This window comes from Aspergillus mulundensis, assembly GCF_003369625.1.
Source record: "Aspergillus mulundensis strain DSM 5745 chromosome Unknown scaffold_2, whole genome shotgun sequence".
Classification (NCBI taxonomy): domain Eukaryota; kingdom Fungi; phylum Ascomycota; class Eurotiomycetes; order Eurotiales; family Aspergillaceae; genus Aspergillus; species Aspergillus mulundensis.
In genome coordinates, this window is record NW_020797890.1 from 1,241,227 (window position 1) to 1,258,990 (window position 17,764).

Consider the following 17,764-nt stretch of genomic DNA (forward strand, 5'->3'; position numbering starts at 1 on the left):
ATTTATGCGCTGTATAATGGCCAATGGAGCAATGATCAGTCCATAGAGTATGCCAGGGTGGTTCGAAGTGGCCGAGGTCCTCGACCGACACTTCCACCAGTAGCGGGGATGACCTCATTGGTACTCCGTAGTCTCCAGTACTATCATCTAGAGGGCTGAACAAAGGGATTCAGCTGATGCCGGTTTGATGCAGCTATCCACTTCGAGGCGAGAAAGCAGCGCCGGAGGCATCGGTCTGGTTGCGATTCAGTTGAGTCCGCAACCAAGATGCCAACAGGGCTGAGATCCACTTTGTATCATCATGTCGTTCGCCCGTTTGTCGACTTATGATGATGTATGGGATGAAATCACCCGCCCGTGATCGAGCGCCGAGACTTTATACTAGATACGTTAGGTATCGATGATGAATCATGCTGGTTGATGCTTGTCCAGCTGCGCCGAACCTTCAATTGAAGAGTGGTGATGATGATGATGCGAGCCTCATCGCATCGCTGAGCCCTGGCGGGGCTGTGCTTGATATACCTAACGGCACGTTTATAGCGCAGTAAAGAACGGAGAAGCCTAATACAATGTCTTCCAAGACTGCATGCTCTTACCATTTTGGTGGTATGCATCGATGACTTCATGCCCAAGTCTCACTGCATAGTCTGAGTTTGCGCCAACGACGTCCGAACATGCTGAGCTGATGAACGAATACGAGGGCTGAATGGGGACAATGCACAGTCTTACCCTCCGAAATACAGAGTAAAGAAGCAACCAGTATCTAGTTCCGGACGCAAGGAGGCTTTGAAGCCTCGCTTTCGTCCTTCTTTAATCAATTCTGAAACTGTAGTAAATTGCGCCGTTGACTGACCCGTTTATCCGCAGCGCGTCTTTGTGCGCATGGCCAGCGGCCGCATGGTTCTGACCATGGTCATCATCAGCCCAAATAATGGCTCCAGAGTCTAGATAATACCGGCACTGGTAGCAAGCGACTCGGTCTGGAAGCGCATAAGATCTTGACCAGCGGTTACCGTGGTCCATCGTGGGTATCGTGCTGTAATTATGTCATACCGTCATGTATCAATAACCCGTATTCCCGTATTATGCCAGACTTCTTCTTTCGGTGGTCTCGTGCGCCCAATCGATAGATCAAAGCCCTGCTGCAGTTCAGCAGCAGCGCATATTCCATTTTAGTGCTGACTGCTGACTGTCACCGAGTTATCCATGTGAAATATGGGGTTGGCAAGCTGAACATCTGCCATTCTGCCATCTCGGAGTTTTACGACGGGAGCTTGGGCCGTGTCGATATCCGATTTCCGAGCTGAGGCCGAGGGTCTTTCGATGTTGATGTCAGACCATCCTTATCACCAAAAAGAGCCTTCCGCGGTTACCAGTCACCAGAGTAGGCCTTGGATGCTACAGTCGCCTACTTTGTGACCCCGTGCCCGGTCGGATTCGATATGAGATAAAGGCAGCTTGAAAAGAAGATGGCTGGGAGACACTCCGTGTTGACGCTCAACGTCTCATCGACCGATAGCTTGTTGAATCGTCCAATATTCAGGAGCTGGTGGTGAGCTAGACTGCTAGTTTAATGAAGAGAGTCAGGGGACCGTGCTCTTGGCGGCAGGGACGCCTTCGGTTGGCTAGATGGGGCCATGCCCAGCAGATCTGTGGCTTTCAGTTGGCTACCGATGAGCCGATGGATCTCCCGCCCTTTTGATTTGATTTTTCCCTGCCGATTCTGTAAGAGGCTGCGTCCATATCACATTTCATACTCGGCGCCTGTGGCTGCAGTCACTCCGGGGGCTGGCGGTTAGCGGGGTGCTTTGAAGCGATAAGCACAGCTCAGCGTCTCCCTGTACTTTTAACTCCGGCGCTGCAGCGAACTCACCTTAGAATTAGAGTTCCCACGAGTTGCAGAGTAGAGTTAGCAAACCTTGAAAGCCTGAGAGTGGACTCGATAGTTTGGTCGATGAAGATTTTGTCCTCCACTACTGGCCCACTTGATGGCTTTCAGGCACACAGTACGGCAACTCGGATTGTGTCTCTCCGATACCGAAGCTAGCCCCGACAGGGCTTAGTGTCACCTCGTGATTAGCTCATGCCGCATGGTTTTTGTGTAAAATACGCTGCAGTAATACCAATACAGCGTACTGACAGCCGGCACTTCCGCTCTGCCCAGACTCAAAGACTAGGGCGTTGGCGCTTCCTCATCATCTTCTGCTCGTCGACCTTTTCCTCTTCTTCTTCCTATCGGTGCTTCTTCTCAACCTCACCTCGTCCTCAGTCGCTCGCCTCAAGGTCTCAAACTCCGGCTCCGTGGCCATCTGCCTCCCTCGCGACCTCCTCGTTCCAGGTTTCTCTTTCAACTGCTCGCCCTTGCTCTCTGCCTTGCGTCAGTGAAACCCCCTGCAACGTGACGGCCCAGAGACAACCTCGTTTGGCCGCTGGAGCCCGGAGCTTGCGCTTCGTTTCGTCTTCGATCCGATCTTAATTTCCCCGCCTCGGTCGACTCAGTCAGCAGTCCGCTCGTTGCCTTGCGGCGTCGTTATTTCGAGACCCCCTTTCCGCTGCTTCCGCGTCCGACTTATTACTGGCCTTCGTCCAACTTCAGCACTGGAGGACAAAGAAAGCAAACGACATACGACTTCGGAGGATTACAATTGAGTCCTGCCCGCGAGGCTCGCCGCAACCATGAATCAAACACTTCCCACGTGGAAGGACCGCACGCAAAACCAGTTCGGAAAGCTTCAGATCCAGGTCCCATGGCGGTCTATCCAACTCCTCGTCCCGCATCGCATGCGGCGGAAGCTGAGGTCCAAGTTGCGCAGTAGAGCGTCTCCTACCTCATCAATAGCCTCTTTACAAACTTCGTTATCCCCCGCAGACACATTACGATCGCTGCAAAGCCACCGATGGACGGTCTACGACTTCCAATATCTGCTTTTGCTGATTGTTGGCATTTTCTCCTTGACCGTCATCGAATCGCCCGGGCCTCTGGGCAAAACGGCCATCTTCTCTATGCTCCTGTTCTCCCTCCTGATCCCTATGACCCGCCAGTTCTTCCTCCCGTTTTTGCCGATTGCCGGATGGCTTCTGTTTTTCTACGCCTGCCAGTGAGTGATACCAGATGACAATACCACTGACTCGGTTACTCACGGATCACAGATTCATTCCAAGCGATTGGCGCCCTGCTATTTGGGTCCGTGTATTACCTGCACTGGAGAATATCCTTTACGGCGCAAACATCAGCAATATTCTATCTGCTCACCAGAACGTTGTGCTTGACGTGCTGGCGTGGCTGCCTTACGGAATCTGCCACTATGGTGCTCCGTTTGTCTGCTCGTTAATCATGTTCATCTTTGGCCCACCCGGCACCGTTCCTCTCTTCGCGCGCACTTTTGGCTACATCAGCATGGCTGCAGTCACCATTCAGCTGTTCTTCCCCTGCTCTCCACCTTGGTACGAGAACCGGTATGGCCTAGCCCCAGCGGACTACTCAATTCAAGGTGACCCTGCAGGGCTTGCTCGCATTGACAAGCTGTTCGGTATCGACCTCTACACGTCCGGCTTTCATCAGTCCCCGGTCGTGTTTGGCGCGTTCCCATCGCTGCATGCTGCAGATTCAACGCTGGCCGCACTGTTCATGAGCCATGTTTTCCCCCGCATGAAGCCTGTCTTCGTCACCTACACTCTATGGATGTGGTGGGCAACCATGTACCTCTCGCATCACTATGCGGTTGATCTGGTTGCGGGTGGTCTATTAGCTGCCATTTCTTTCTACTTCGCTAAAACTCGATTCCTCCCTCGTGTCCAACTTGACAAGACTTTCCGCTGGGACTACGACTACGTTGAGTTTGGTGAATCCACACTGGAGTATGGATACGGCCTGGCAGCCTACGATGGAGACTTCAACCTCGACAGCGATGAATGGACCGTTGGTTCTTCATCCTCCGTCTCCTCGGGCTCGTTGAGTCCTGTTGACGACCACTACTCATGGGAAACCGAGGCACTGACCTCCCCTCACACCGACATTGAGGCCGGCAGGCATGCTTTCAGCCCTTGAGCACCCCGCAAACCACGTCGATATCTGCATATAGCGACCTCCCTTCTTCTTCACTGCATCTATTTACGAGACGGCGTTAGAACATTTCACGATATTCTGGCTTCATTGCATCGAGCACATTTCGACACATATTTTTAATACCCTTTGCTCCGGCATCCCGGATCCAGCGGTTTGACCTTAATGTCCTCGGTCTGAACTCGCTCGGGGTACCGTTTCGCTTTTCGCTGCGCTTCACTGTACATTGCTTGACATCGCGAATCCGGTTGGGCTCGAACGTGGCATGAGTTATCGCTCACCGCTACACTCGTTGCTCCGTCCTAATATTAATGGACTCATTGGGGCTAAAATCGCTTTTGTGTCTTAGCCTCGTGGAAGACCTTCCGATACCCCCCGTCGGTAACATTCGCTTGTCTAGTGTCCACTTTGGACACACTTCGATTCTCCCTTCTGTCGTTCGCTATTACCTTTGACCTGGTCGAATCCATCCTTATTCTTCGCTTCGACTATACTATATACATATTTTTACCATTCGTGTCGATCGCTCACACTCTTGGCGCCTGGGTCTGGAAGCATTTATATGGGGAAAAATTACGGAACGGGGCGCCTCTTCTCTTCTTGCACTTCACTCGCTGTGCATAGATGGTTTATATTTTTTTTGCTTTGCAATGCATCACGAACTCTGCATTGGCATATAGAAAGAGGGGAAGGATGGTCCTTCTTCTTGTTCGCTCGCATGGTTTATCCATTCGCTCGTCGTGGACCGCATCCACAGATTACTCGGGGGCTATACACATGGCTACTGCGTTGCTTTCTGACATTCACCGGACGCTCGAGGCTAGGAGCGAATCCGACACCGAGAGCTTATTGGAGGATGCTCCCCCGTCCCGATTCGGCTCGGCTGTCGACCTCCCTGGACCTTTCGTGACGGTGATTTGACTTGCTTGCTATGGGTTGACGCTCTCACACCTACCTACCCTATCCTTACCCACCTTTGGCACGTTCCGCTCCCGATTTATCCATACTCGCCCTACCTCATCCGCTCGTCCCCCCTTGGATAGTGTGTGTTGCGGGAGAGTTATCCATAGCAGCAGTATTATTAGCTATAATCCGGTAGTGTTATGATTTATGAAGGCAACTTGTATACTATTGACCACTTTGTCCATATTTGCTTGTAATAGAATTGACATCGCGACGCCTCGACATTCGATACTGCATAGGGCAACTAATAGTCCATGAACGGTATGCCTCTTTGAATCCACTAATGAACCTTGGAGAATACTCCGTGCCGCAGCCCGTAGTCTTATGGAAAGTAAAAAACACCAGAAGAAGGCAAGCAGATAAGGTCTAATAGATGACATCTAATGCGTGTTCTGGACTGTATACATAACCACAACAAAGCCAAGGTAGGGTAATTAATGCTTTTTTAAGTGCGAACTCTTTATGTATATGTCTACTCTTCATAAACCTTTACCTTCTCCGCATACTCCTTGATCCTGGAGACAAACGTATCCTCAATCTCATCACCGTGTCCACCAGCAACACGGAGGATGAGGTCGTTAAGCGAGGCGCGGCCGAGGATATCGACGTGGTCGCCTTGGAAACATGTTAGCAAAGGACGTCATCATGATCGGAAGTGCGTTGGAATTAGCGTACCTGTGTTTGGGCCACCGCGTGGCGAGAACCGATCCGGCTCATGTGGCATTTCGTAAACCTTAATCTTAATCCCAGATGGGTTATACCGCTTGATATGCCAGCCCTTGGCGCACATGTAGCCTGTGCTAAGGAGGTTGACGGTGCCGTCGCCCTCGCCGAGGACAACGCCGTGGTCTGTGCCGTCGGCTGTTGTTACGGTTGTGTCGATGCTAACATTCAGGTTGACGAGGGGGTCTCGTTCCTCTTGGTAGAAGTAGCTGCGCTCAGTTGGCTTGCCGACGCCGTAGAAGCAATAGAGCTTCATGTCTGGTGCGCGCGGGAGGCGAGCCTCGAGCGGGTTGAGCCAAGTGCGCGGATCGTTCTCGTTGGCTTCCACTTCGGCGGTTGTGTGCGCGACACCGTGCGAGTAGCTTCCGAGTACTTGATCGCGGTACCAGGGCTCGCTTTGGTTGAGGAGGTATTCGAGGCTTTCTGGTACAGTAAGGTTCTTCTGCGTGAGGGTGGAGTTGCTCTCGCGGAAGTTGAGGAGGTTGCCATATGTCATGTGCTGGCCGGGTAGGTCATCGGGGGCCCAGGTGGAATTGCCCCAGACTGCTTCGCCGCCCTTGGGGAGCATGCTGGAGATGCCGGGCATCGCGCGGAAGATCTCAGCGCGCTCTTCGCGGGAGAGGAACTTCTCCAGACCGTAGACCGCGAACGCATTGAGCAGTGCTGTGTCCCGTGTCTCGCCGGATAGGACGGCCGTGAGGCCTTTGACCGCGCCGAGCATGCAACCACTGATGTTGATCCAGTTGGCAATGTGTCGGTTCACCCAGTCTGAACCGCCGTTCCCATGCGCTGGGTTCTCAACCCATTTGAAGAAGAATAGCACCACCTGTGACCCCATACTATGAGAAGCGAGAGTTACCTTCTCACCGCGCACGTGCACCGCCGTCTCAATGTACGACTTCAACCGGCTAAAGTACTGGTCCCGAGCCTCCAAGTTCAAGTACGATAGTCGCCAGTCATAGGCAGCTGAAAAAGCGTTCGTCGGGTCATACCCGATACTCGCGAGGTTCTCCAGGATCTTGTTCCATATCCAGTACCCCGTGATGAAGAAATCCGTAGCGTCGAAACCCTGCGCCGCACGCAGCTTGATTCCCGGCGGATCCAACCCGGTCTCTTTATCCAGCATGATATGGTTCTTCCATTCTGCCTTGTCCATCACAAGTGCCCGCATCATACTCCAACTCCCCCAGAGTCTCCGCCGGAAGTACATCAGTGACGTAGGGCTAGTACCCCAGCTCTCGAGCCCCGTCGAGATAACACCGGGGATCATTATGATTGGGTGCTTCGCTTCGACGCCCTGCGATCGGAGATTTAAACCGACTGAAAATGCATCGTAGCTGACCGTATCGCGTTCATGTTGCTGCAGGCAATCAAAGTCAGCACCACTTGGCTAAGATCTCAAAGAAAGCAACATACCGAAAACTCCCGCGCATCCCGCATGATGCTCTGGGGAATGACATCCATCAACGAGTCTATATTCAAGTCCATCAAAGACTCCAGACTAATGACGTCCTGCTGCTGGGCGAAGAAGACCGCGCAGAAGATCCCGAAGACTCCGCCCAGCAAGAAGATGAGGCCATTGCGGCGCTTGCTCTTGGGTTTCGTCATGAACGATTGCTTCCTCTCATTCTTGGGCTTTATCGCTGTCGGTCGGAGGTGCTTTTCAGGTGACGAGTCCGCGGGGGCTGTGGACTGGACATCGTCGTTGTTGTTGTCGGCATTGGGCTGACGACGGCGGAGCATAGAGACGTGCAGCGATCGCCAGCGGATCAGCTGCGCTTGGTATTCGAGGACGTAAACAAGACGGCGGGGAAGCAAATTGATGTCACACAAGATGAATTGTATTCCGGAGACAGAAATTGAAGAAAGACGAGCAGGATGAGGGCTGTGGGTAATGGATCGATGAAATCAAGGCCATGGACCGATAAGCTCACAATCACATGCGCCCTGTTTTTTATCCCTCTCCCAGGCCCCGACCTCACTCCGCAAGCAACATACTACAACAGACCTTCCACTCGCCCTCCTCCTACCCCTTTTCCTCCTCTGGTTTCCTCTCCTAGACAACACAATGGCCTCCTCGACACCCCCAGCCTCCGAGAACCCCACCTCCACTCTCCGCTACATCCGCTACGACTCCGCCCACGAGGACGCCTACGTCGCCGCCATGCGCCAATTGATCTCCAAAGACCTCTCGGAGCCCTATAGCATCTACGTCTACCGCTATTTCCTCTACCAATGGGGCGACCTCTGCTTCCTAGCAATGGACACCGACCCGACAACTGGCGAGGAACAGATGGTCGGCGTCGTCGTTTCAAAGCTCGAGCCGCACAGACACGGCCCGATGCGCGGGTACATTGCCATGCTGGCTGTGCAGGAGGAGTATCGCGGGAAGGGGATTGCGACAAAATTAGTGAGGATGGCCATTGATGCAATGGAGAAGGGGGGTGCGGATGAGGTGTGTATCTTTTCGCCTTGTTCGCTTGTAATTATGGTATGTTGTGGGTGGATGCTAATGGACGAACCTGATAGATCGCCCTCGAGACCGAAATAACAAATACCGGCGCAATGAAGCTTTACGAGCGGCTTGGATTCTTACGCAGTAAGCGGCTGCATCGGTATTATTTGAACGGAAACTCGGCGTATCGGCTGGTGCTGTATCTGAAGGAGGGCGTCGGGTTGATGAGAACGTCATTTGACCCATATGCCCCTCCGCCGGATCATGCCCATGACCATCTTCCCCCTGCTCCTGTTCCGCCAGCAGCACCGCTGCTCGGTGAGAATGGGGCGTGATGGTCGGGTGTATACTGCTATGACTTCATGATAATGACTGCATCGGCTTGGGATAGAAGAGATAAATTTCGCGATTTATCTATTTATGTTTATGACTTGGTTTAGATGCATATCCACGATTAGAGTTCTGAACGAGAAACATAGGTACATGTCTAATCAGACAAGGCTGCGTTAGTCTCTCTCACTCATCCCCTCACGATCCCACCTTCCACCACCCCCTCTTCGTCTCCTCGCCATCCATTTTCTGTCCTTGACTCTTTACCCTCTTTGATTTACTTTGCCGGCATGACTACCGTCAACTGGAAAACCAACTTAAGGCGACGACAATGCTAGATCGAACTCACGAGGACTACACAGTTGGCTGGATCTGTCCGTTGGAAATCGAGCAGATCCCCGCCGTGCGAATACTAGACGAGATTCACCCTTGTCTCGGGCAGAGTTCGACAGACTACAACACATATATCCTCGGCAGCATTGCGGGATACGATATCGTGATTGCGGGCCTGCATCTACAGGGGAACAATCCAGCAGCATCGGTCGTCATGCAGATGCGAAACACGTTTCCCAATATCCGCTCCTTGCTTCTCGTTGGTATTGGTGGTGGAGTGACCGTTGAGACGGATGGCGGAAGAATCCGCTTGGGCGACGTCGTCATTAGCAAACCAACGGGCGAGAACCCTGGCGTTGTCAAGTATGATCGAGGCCAGGCTGAGGCTGGGAGATTTTTTCGCACCGGTGCACTTCCTCCGCCTCCCACCGTACTTCTCAATGCTGTGGGAGATCTGGCGGTACACCGCGTCTTGTCGGGAACTGGGACTGACCGAATAGCAAGGTCGCTTTCGCGCGAACAATGGCGACAGTGACCCTGTGCTGCGGAGGTTTCAGTTTCCGGGCCGCGTGAGCGATAACCTTTATCCAAGCGACTACATCCATCGGCAAGCAGGTGTCTCTTGCAGCTGGGCTAGGTGTGATCCGACAAAGTGTATCGAATATGACGAGGCGAAGGATGACCGCGTCAGGGTCCATCGAGGCGTAATCGCATCCGGCGAGCTGGTTGTTGAAGATGCCATCGCAAGGAACCACTTAGCAGCGCAATGCGGTGTTTTGTGTTTTGAGAGAGAAGCAGCCGGTGCACTGGCCGATATTCCCTGCTTGGTCATCCGGGGTATCTCAGATTATTGCGACTCCCACAAGAATGACGTCTGGCATGGATATGCTGCAGCGACAGCAGCGGCATACGCCCGAGAGCTCTTTTTGCAGATGCCCATCTATGACTCGAAGAATCAATTATTTGACATTGATACAAAAGAAGGGATCAGGCTGCTCCAACAGATATTCGCCTCGGCCCTCAGGCCCTAATGGAGTTGAAATGCTCAAAACTACTCCAGTGGCTGGATTTTGTTTCTATTGACAACGAATACCATGCAGCCTTGTCCTCACGCCTCCCGGGTACATGGTGCTAGATATGCCAGGTTCCCCAATTCCAGCAGTGGCTAGCGATGCCCAAGCCTGGGACCTCGAAGATTATGTGGATTTGCGGCGGCGCCGGTCATGGCAAGACAACACTGACTGGTAGTATTGTCGAACGTTTGGCTTCGGAGATCGAAGCTCCTCCAGTTGTTCATTTCTTCTGCACGGGCGAGGACGAAAGCAAACGAGATCCCAATTCAATAGCCCGCTCATGGGTTGGGCAGTTGGTCAACAAGCTCCGCAGCCGTAGCAATATGTCTACCTATTTGTGAAGGGAATGAATTGCGCAATGCCACGACGGCGGAGATATGGGAGATCCTTCGCCGCGTATGTCAAGGCATCCCGAACTGTGTCCTTGTCCTAGATGGGTTCGATGAGTGTGGCCCTCCAGAACGGCCATGGTTTCAAGTGAAGAAAGAATTTCTTACGGAATTCTGGAAGGTGGCAGCTGCATCGTCAATTAAGATACTGATCTCCAGCAGGAGTGATGCCGACATATATTCACACATAAACTCAACTGCCCATGGGACAATTAGCTTTAGTGGATACAACATCAAGCCGAATGACACAAGCGAGGATATCAAAGCCTACTCCACAAGTATCGTTCTCAGCGGACTCAAAGTTAACAAGGATCAAGCATTTCTCAATGAGATCTCTGAAGACGCAGCTGAAAAATGCAGCGGTATGTTTCTGTGCTCCGTCTCCTAAGTCGACATCTCAGTCCTGGGGAGACCCGAAATCAAGTCCGGGCTACTGTGTCTAGGATGCCTAAAGGACTAGAGCAAACATATAGATGGGAAATCCAGTTAATCTTGAGTCTCGAGCCCGAGGAAAAGGAACGCGCGATTGCCATTCTACGCTGGACGAGACGCCCTCTGACTATTCGTAAGCTGGCAGAGGCTCTGGCTACTGAAGACAATCTAGACGGCTGCTACCCGTATGATGACATACCTGAAGTGCTAGATGAGTACTATGTCAATGACCAGATCCGTAAGTACTGCCAGTCGCTGGTCTATGTTCGAGGGGAATCATTGGAGACATCCATGGCAGCTCAAACTATCCACTTCATCCATTCATGGGTGAAGGATTTCCTTAGGCAGGACCCAACGGGCTCCCTGATTAAGGCAATATCGTTTCCTCGTGAAATGACCGAACATGGGACCCTGGCTAGAGTATGTTGATCATATCTCTGTTACAACGATATAACACCACCCGGTTCAAGCCGGGACGCCGGAAGAAGATAAATGTCTTTCCTTTCTTGAGATATGCTGCATGGGAGTGGTCTTCTCACCTGGTCCGCAGCGGGAGCTGTCTTGCTGATTTGGAAATCCTGGTCCACAAGCTGTTCGATCCTGCATCATTCCGCTGGGTGATATTCTGGGCTGTCGTCCAGGAGTGGACAGGGAGTGTCCTTTCCATTATCGCGGTAGAGCCACTTGACATCCCGAGTCCCCTCTATACCGCTTCGCACCTGGGCCTCTTTAGTACAGTATTGTGGCTCCTATCATCCGGCGTCAATATCAACGAATCCCATACGGTGTATGGATCGGCAGCCGCTGCGCGCAGTTATTGGGATATAGTGCACCTTCTGATTGAAAAAGGTGCTGATGTGAACTTGCTCGGTGGTGAACTCGGTTTTCCCATCGTTATAGCCGGAAACTTATACTCGCCGGGCTCTTCGGAGCATATAACAAAATTACTCCTCCAAGCCGGTGCCGATGTTGCATGCCACGATCAAGACGGCAAAACTGCGCTGCACTACTTTGCTATCAATGGATCAGAGGAGACAATTTTTGCTCTACTTGAGAATGGTGCAGACATCGAAAGCCTATATCAAAGTGGAACAACCGCACTCTTCTTCGCTGCAGCCTGCGGACATACAAAAGTTGTTGAACTACTGATCGAGAAAGGAGCTAGCGTCGCAACCGCTAATATCAACGGTCAGACGCCACTACATGTTACCACTGCGCGTGGATACCATACTATCATGGAGCTGCTTCTGCAGCACGAAGCCGATGTAGATGTTGTCGCAAAAACTGGAGTGACACCCCTTTGGCTGGCCGTCACCGGAGATGATATTGATGCGCTAACCCTTCTTCTCCGGCATGGGGCGATATGAACAATACCTACGAGCCGACGCTACTCTCCGCCATCAAGCGGAGCTCTGAACAGACGATCCGGATCCTTCTCGAGCACTCGGCTACATGCAACACTCACGATGCCCTGATATCTGGTATCCGCAGAGGAAGCCCGGATATCATGAAGCTGCTTCTCGAGAGCAGCGATGGCTTCGAGGCAGATATCTCAACCCTGCTCTTCGCAATCAAGCAAGGAAACGCGGACATTGTTCAGTTGCTTCTTGAGCACAGGAATGAGCAGGGCGTCGGCCGGGAAATCTTTCTCGACGCACTGCTTTACGGTGCACGGCTGCGACGTTTGAATATAGTCAGATTGCTGCTTGGCCAACCCGACGGCGCCTATATTGAACCATCAATCCATGCGGAGTATGCAGCTCGCACGGCATCCCGGGAGCACGATGAGATCTCGGATCTGTTGCTCCATCGTTCGCTCGAGTTGGATATTGACTAATGCAACTGGAAGGTCAGGTTCGAAAAGCTCGCGCTTGCAGGAAACTACAGTACACAGAGGCTTATAGCCAGGGGTTTCGGGTTTAGGACGTTTTTGGAGTTATATAAATCAGAAATGGCCCTCTATATTATACAATTCTATGTTTCAAGGTATATAGGTACAGTAGCTGGGTGATCGTGATCTAAGCGGGGCATAAACTCTTATACAATCGATATAGTACAACAAAAGATCTATAAAATCCGATGAAACCCAACGTTGCATGATGTCAGGTCGAATGGTCCTTTCCACGATGACAGGGCCACCCATTCCTTCGTCGAAGGCGGAAGTCCCCTTACTATTCATGGACAAGTCCTATTTCTGATGCTTCTTCCTTCTCGATAAGCTCAAGCTAAAACGAATATATATAGCATTCTGTATCAGCCAATTGGTCGGACGGGGAACACTCCCCCAATCCGTATCAAGCTGGAGAGCAGCCTCCAACATAGGCCCTATCGAGAGTATCGGACGAAACCACGGCCCGACCTCATAATCATGTTTGATGATCGCCCTGGCTGCCCGACGCTGATCCTCGCGCTCCTTTCCCTCGAGCGTCGCCCGGTTTACAAAGGCCGAGAGCGGACTGTCGTGGAACTCGGAGGGGATGGATTTGAGGAGATCTTGCTTGAGCGGGTACTCTGGGCGGTGCAGACACACGCCTGCAATGACTTTGCCGGCGGAAGTCCACCACAGCTTTTCTTGTTCGGACATGGATTCGGTTGCTTTATTTTGCATAAGGAGGAAGGTCATGGTGTCTCGCATAGGCTTTGTTGTTGATTCGTTCATGCAGGCGTAACGCCAGAGGACGCGGCATATGTTGTAGTGTTTGTTGTGAAAGGCATTCACGAAGAGGCGTTCGTAGGTTAAGCTGTCAAGATCGGGACTAGAGGAGTCGAGGCATTGGAGCACGTAGTACACGGCGCTGTAGGTGTCGTTGGGGAAGAGATTGATGATCTCGTATGCCACTGTGCTATCCAATGGCACTTGACTCCCCTTACACAGCTTTAGAAGCTTTCGCATAGCACGTACGTTCCCTAGGTTGGCCGTAACAGCGAACATTTGCTTGGTCAGCGATGGCGGAAACCAATTCGATCCAGAGACCATTACAGTCCGCTGGAAGAAATCGTTCACGCTCCCGCCGGCACGGAGGTGTTCCTTGAAGAGATCCTTGACCATGAACTGCAGCACGCTTCGGAGAATATAAGGGTCCTTCAGGTAGCCCCTTCGCTCCATCAACTTGACAAGATATGCTTTCTGCGTCGGCAAAATGAGGGAGTCTAGAAGTGCCAGCCAAGTACGAATATCAGGAGCAACGCGTAGCCGAGCCATGACGGCTAGGATGGAGCAAAACGATTCAATGTTTTGAGTCTTTGCCACGGACTTCAAGAGTATGTTGAAAGTCTCGATGGTCGCAACATGGCCTACACGATTGAACAAAGCCCGAACGATATCCCGATATTTCTGCTTAAGCAGATAGGAAATGGCCACATTGACTGCGGTTGTGGATATCAAGTGTTGCATGTTTCGGTCAAGGAACAAATAACGCAAGGCACCAGCTACCCTGGTTCTGTGAGGCGTGGAATGTCCAGGTGTTGGTTCAGACCTCGTCAGCTGTTCCACATGTTCCATAAACTGCCTCACAGTAGAGATCTTGTGCGGACTATCGATCAGGGCATCTAGAGCCACCGATGGCCGTGGGTCATGAGCCCAAACCCCCCTGATTTTAGTCAAAGACCAAGAACCCTCGGTTGGCCCCTCTTTCGCCAAAGAAAGACGAGAAGGGAAAATAGGTACCGGTGGTTTTTGAATATCAACTAGCGGATCTCCCTTCTCCTGTCGTTCTTTGACCGTCATTATGCTCTTCATGGCCGACGTTACGGCCCGAGGAAAGCCGATGAGGACAACCTTTCGATTCACACCCAAGCTCTCGCTGGTTGGCAAGACATGCACCCGGCAATCACCGTGCAGCCCCATGAACCAGACATTTTCCGATTGCGAGAATTTTATCGACACGCCAGCAAGGAAAGCGATCGTCTCGTCAGGAACATAGATTTCCCTCCTTTGCAGGGCCGGATTATTAACGTAACTGACCGTGTAGAGGTTCGACTTGGGAAAGCCTGTGCGGCCCCTAGAACGGTGTTCAACTGTCTCGAGAAGTAACACTGCTTTCCGATATAAGGGGTAAAGTTTTGAATTTAAGGTATGAGAGTTTAGTGTCTTGCCTTGAGACACGAGATCGATGTTGCGCTGCATCTTGCGACCTGGCCGTACTTTGTGTACCACATGTCTAACAAGAGCTCGGGATCTATCCAGCCGGCGTCGAGACGAGACGTAGGGGGGCGAAGACAGCTTCTCTTCTGCGTATTTGTCCCAAAATTCGTCGACAAGTTTCAAGTTGCGATCTGCTTCGCTATTTAGTTTTGCACCCTCGTCAACTTTCCGTGCTGCTCTAGTCTTCGTTCTATTTTCCGCATTTGTTGGTGGTCCAGGTGCAGTCGTATCACTCTCGGGTTGAGACTGAACGTTCTCGCCAGGGCCAGTGTTCGAAGACGGGATCTTAGATTCACAGGAGAGCCATTTTTTCCTCGTGGACGCGCCAAAAGACTGTTTCCGGGTCGGCTGCCTCGGACGGCGAGGTGTCGGACGCGGGCAGGAACCCCTAGAGACAGATCGAGTATTATCATTGCGAGAAAGTGCCGTGCTCATTGATATCTGCTGTTGTCGGGATGTGGAAGTGAACCAGCGCGGGTAAAGGAAGAGGAGAGTTTCATCAAGATGCGGTCCGCGGCCCGCTGCACAGTCCGCTAGAATTGTAGATATACCGCATCTTTTGAGATGCTGACGGCTACGCGGGAACATGTGATGGGCAGCGAACCAGAGGAACGAAGCATGGGACAAGCAAGTAAGTAATGAGTGGTCTTGGGATAAAAGGACTCGTGGAGGAAGGCAACATTTTTTGCCGGGAGCACTTGGGGAAGCTTGAGGCGGTGAACCTCCTCCACTGTTCCGTCTCGGAGCTCTACGGAGAGTTCCCCATACATGGCCAACAAACAAGCCCGAGACTTCATGCTCTATCTCGATCAGTCTCTCGGATAATTATACGATACGAAGCACATAGCGCGCTACACGTTGGGTCAAGGTGTAACAAGCACGAAACATATACAGAACTAACTCACATGCCCATAAGATGAAAAAAGAAAAGGGTATCAACCACAGAAAACAGTCGCGGCTTGAGCGAAGATATAGCCAACTTCAGTAAATATGGAAGTCATGTCCAATCTCAGCTTCTTTCGGGATTCCCTTGATCTCACCTCCATTATCCATTGGTTTGAACGAGAATCTGCTCGACACTCTGGACATAAGACTATCCCTCCTGTTCACCGGCGTGAGATCCAACATCTCAGCAGCCGAAGTCGACGCGCGTCTGTGGTTATCCTGTGGCTCCAACTCCTGGAGCTGGAGAACCTCGGGTCCGATAAGATGACACTCTGCTGTGGAGGCGGCGCGGGTGAGATATTCTTGTTTGCGCCGAAGGTCTTGAATGTCGGTATCTTGTTTCGGTTGTGTTTGTTCAGTTGATTCCAGATCATTCTGTTGTTCTGATAGGAGTTGGATTGTTTTGTTGAAGTATGCAACGAGTTGCCAGCGGGATGTTTGGTAGACAAATCGGCCCATTATTTCTGGAATCTAGACAGGATATTAGCGTCGTGAGGTATGGGGCGCGGATGGTGCTTACCTTTCCATCTAGATAGTAGAGTTCCTCACCTCCATCTTCAACAAACTTCCTCACAGCGTCGAGCTTCTCCCGATCGACAATTGCAGTCTTCACTGCGTACATCAACGTAGGAACGTTCCTGATATCCTCCACATCCTCCTCCTGTCTGTCCACAACAGTCTTGCCCAGATTTATCGACGTGGCTCTTGACGGTCTCTCCGAACTAGACGCTCCCTTCCGCTTCACCGCAGAATGGATTGTGAAGTAATCCTCATTAAGCGTATGTGCCATCTCCAGCCCCGTCCGACTCCTTCGATGCCGCTCAGTCGAAGACTTCTTGACACGTAACCTTACCCACCGTCTTCGGCGTACAAACGAGTGCCAAAACGGATGCGTCCCGTGCCATGATGACGAGAGGGAGAACGAAAACGCATACTGCCACCCCTGCTCGTCGACGTCGCCTGACATATCTACGTACCACGTCTTCCACGCCCACTCCCAGCTGGGATCAGGGACCTGCGCGTTTGTGATGTTGACGAAGCTCCGCTTCCCGCTGGCATTTATCCATGGCGCTGGGTCGATATTGAGGAGGGACTGGTTGGAGTAAAGCGGGATCCCGAAGAAGAACCAGCCTCGTTGATTCTCGTAGAGAATATCCAGTTCGCTACCAGGTTTCAGGCCACAGATCTTGAAGTGGTTCTTCGACTGGTGTGTACTCGTCCTTCTAGTTTCTGCTTGTGTACCTGTATCGGAATCAGCGCCAGCGCTAGCACCAAAATCCTGCTGTTGTATCTGCTCTGCCGAATTATCACCACTTTGCTCATAGTAGGCCGGCTGCGAGTCCGATTGATATCCATCCCGATTCTTATCATTGCCGTAGTTAACCGTAGTCGCATCCTCACGACTCGTGCTCGCATTGGTAAGAGTATTTGTATTCGTCACGGCACGTAACAACCCCCCTTCGTCCGACGACAGCTGCTCTGACCCCGACTCAGGGATGTCACTGCTACCACTAGCAACAATACCTAGCCGCTCAGGCTGCCATTTTGCGTACTTGCGTTTTGTGCGTTCCGCACGAATCGACGGGCGACTCCAAAGTCTAGACCCCGAGCTGGCGGTCGTTGTCGTTCTGGAGAAAGATGCGTCGTCTGGGGCCGGGCGCTCGGCAGGAGCCGTGTTGTCGATGAGCTGGATATTGGAGGTCATCGCACAGCGAGAGCATCGCTCACTCAGATGAGCATGAGAAAGACCATATTCCTTTTGTTACCCCTCCACAGCTTCTAGCGAAAAGTAGAAAGCGATGAGTTATCCCTGAACAGGCTGAAACGAACGAAAACCATCCCCTAACGGCCAACAAGCAGAATCCGATCGATCGAGAATGACGTCGACGGTGGGGGCTGATCTGCGGGCTTGTT

At 52.0% G+C, this 17,764-nt stretch overlaps 8 protein-coding genes across 8 annotated transcripts; 5 read left to right on the plus strand and 3 right to left on the minus strand.

Moving 5' to 3' along the window:
• Window positions 1–2,781: 2,781 nt before the first annotated feature.
• Window positions 2,782–4,048, plus strand: DSM5745_03076 (phosphatase PAP2 family protein; the record flags this gene model as incomplete). The annotated part of the gene is made up of 2 exons (XM_026745092.1): window positions 2,782–3,098; window positions 3,151–4,048. The coding sequence occupies 2 exons, from the start codon at window positions 2,782–2,784 to the stop codon at window positions 4,046–4,048; spliced, it is 1,215 nt and encodes a 404-aa protein (XP_026605958.1).
• A 1,450-nt stretch (window positions 4,049–5,498) lies between these two features.
• DSM5745_03077 (phospholipid:diacylglycerol acyltransferase) lies at window positions 5,499–7,492 on the minus strand (the record flags this gene model as incomplete). The annotated part of the gene is made up of 3 exons (XM_026745093.1): window positions 5,499–5,641; window positions 5,702–7,109; window positions 7,166–7,492. The coding sequence occupies 3 exons, from the start codon at window positions 7,490–7,492 to the stop codon at window positions 5,499–5,501; spliced, it is 1,878 nt and encodes a 625-aa protein (XP_026605959.1).
• A 325-nt stretch (window positions 7,493–7,817) lies between these two features.
• Window positions 7,818–8,539, plus strand: DSM5745_03078 (peptide alpha-N-acetyltransferase MAK3; the record flags this gene model as incomplete). The annotated part of the gene is made up of 2 exons (XM_026745094.1): window positions 7,818–8,204; window positions 8,279–8,539. 2 exons carry the CDS (start codon window positions 7,818–7,820, stop codon window positions 8,537–8,539), a joined length of 648 nt encoding a protein of 215 aa, XP_026605960.1.
• A 326-nt stretch (window positions 8,540–8,865) lies between these two features.
• Window positions 8,866–9,898, plus strand: DSM5745_03079 (uncharacterized protein; the record flags this gene model as incomplete). Its single annotated transcript, XM_026745095.1, has 2 exons — window positions 8,866–9,327; window positions 9,368–9,898. 2 exons carry the CDS (start codon window positions 8,866–8,868, stop codon window positions 9,896–9,898), a joined length of 993 nt encoding a protein of 330 aa, XP_026605961.1.
• A 140-nt stretch (window positions 9,899–10,038) lies between these two features.
• On the plus strand, window positions 10,039–12,128 carry DSM5745_03080 (uncharacterized protein; the record flags this gene model as incomplete). Its single annotated transcript, XM_026745096.1, has 4 exons — window positions 10,039–10,255; window positions 10,374–10,691; window positions 10,754–11,181; window positions 11,232–12,128. 4 exons carry the CDS (start codon window positions 10,039–10,041, stop codon window positions 12,126–12,128), a joined length of 1,860 nt encoding a protein of 619 aa, XP_026605962.1.
• Window positions 12,129–12,268: 140 nt separating this feature from the next.
• DSM5745_03081 (uncharacterized protein) lies at window positions 12,269–12,598 on the plus strand (the record flags this gene model as incomplete). The annotated part of the gene is made up of 1 exon (XM_026745097.1): window positions 12,269–12,598. The coding sequence occupies one exon, from the start codon at window positions 12,269–12,271 to the stop codon at window positions 12,596–12,598; it is 330 nt and encodes a 109-aa protein (XP_026605963.1).
• A 351-nt stretch (window positions 12,599–12,949) lies between these two features.
• Window positions 12,950–15,340, minus strand: DSM5745_03082 (uncharacterized protein; the record flags this gene model as incomplete). The annotated part of the gene is made up of 1 exon (XM_026745098.1): window positions 12,950–15,340. One exon carries the CDS (start codon window positions 15,338–15,340, stop codon window positions 12,950–12,952), a length of 2,391 nt encoding a protein of 796 aa, XP_026605964.1.
• A 546-nt stretch (window positions 15,341–15,886) lies between these two features.
• On the minus strand, window positions 15,887–17,555 carry DSM5745_03083 (uncharacterized protein; the record flags this gene model as incomplete). The annotated part of the gene is made up of 2 exons (XM_026745099.1): window positions 15,887–16,321; window positions 16,371–17,555. The coding sequence occupies 2 exons, from the start codon at window positions 17,553–17,555 to the stop codon at window positions 15,887–15,889; spliced, it is 1,620 nt and encodes a 539-aa protein (XP_026605965.1).
• Window positions 17,556–17,764: the final 209 nt, after the last annotated feature.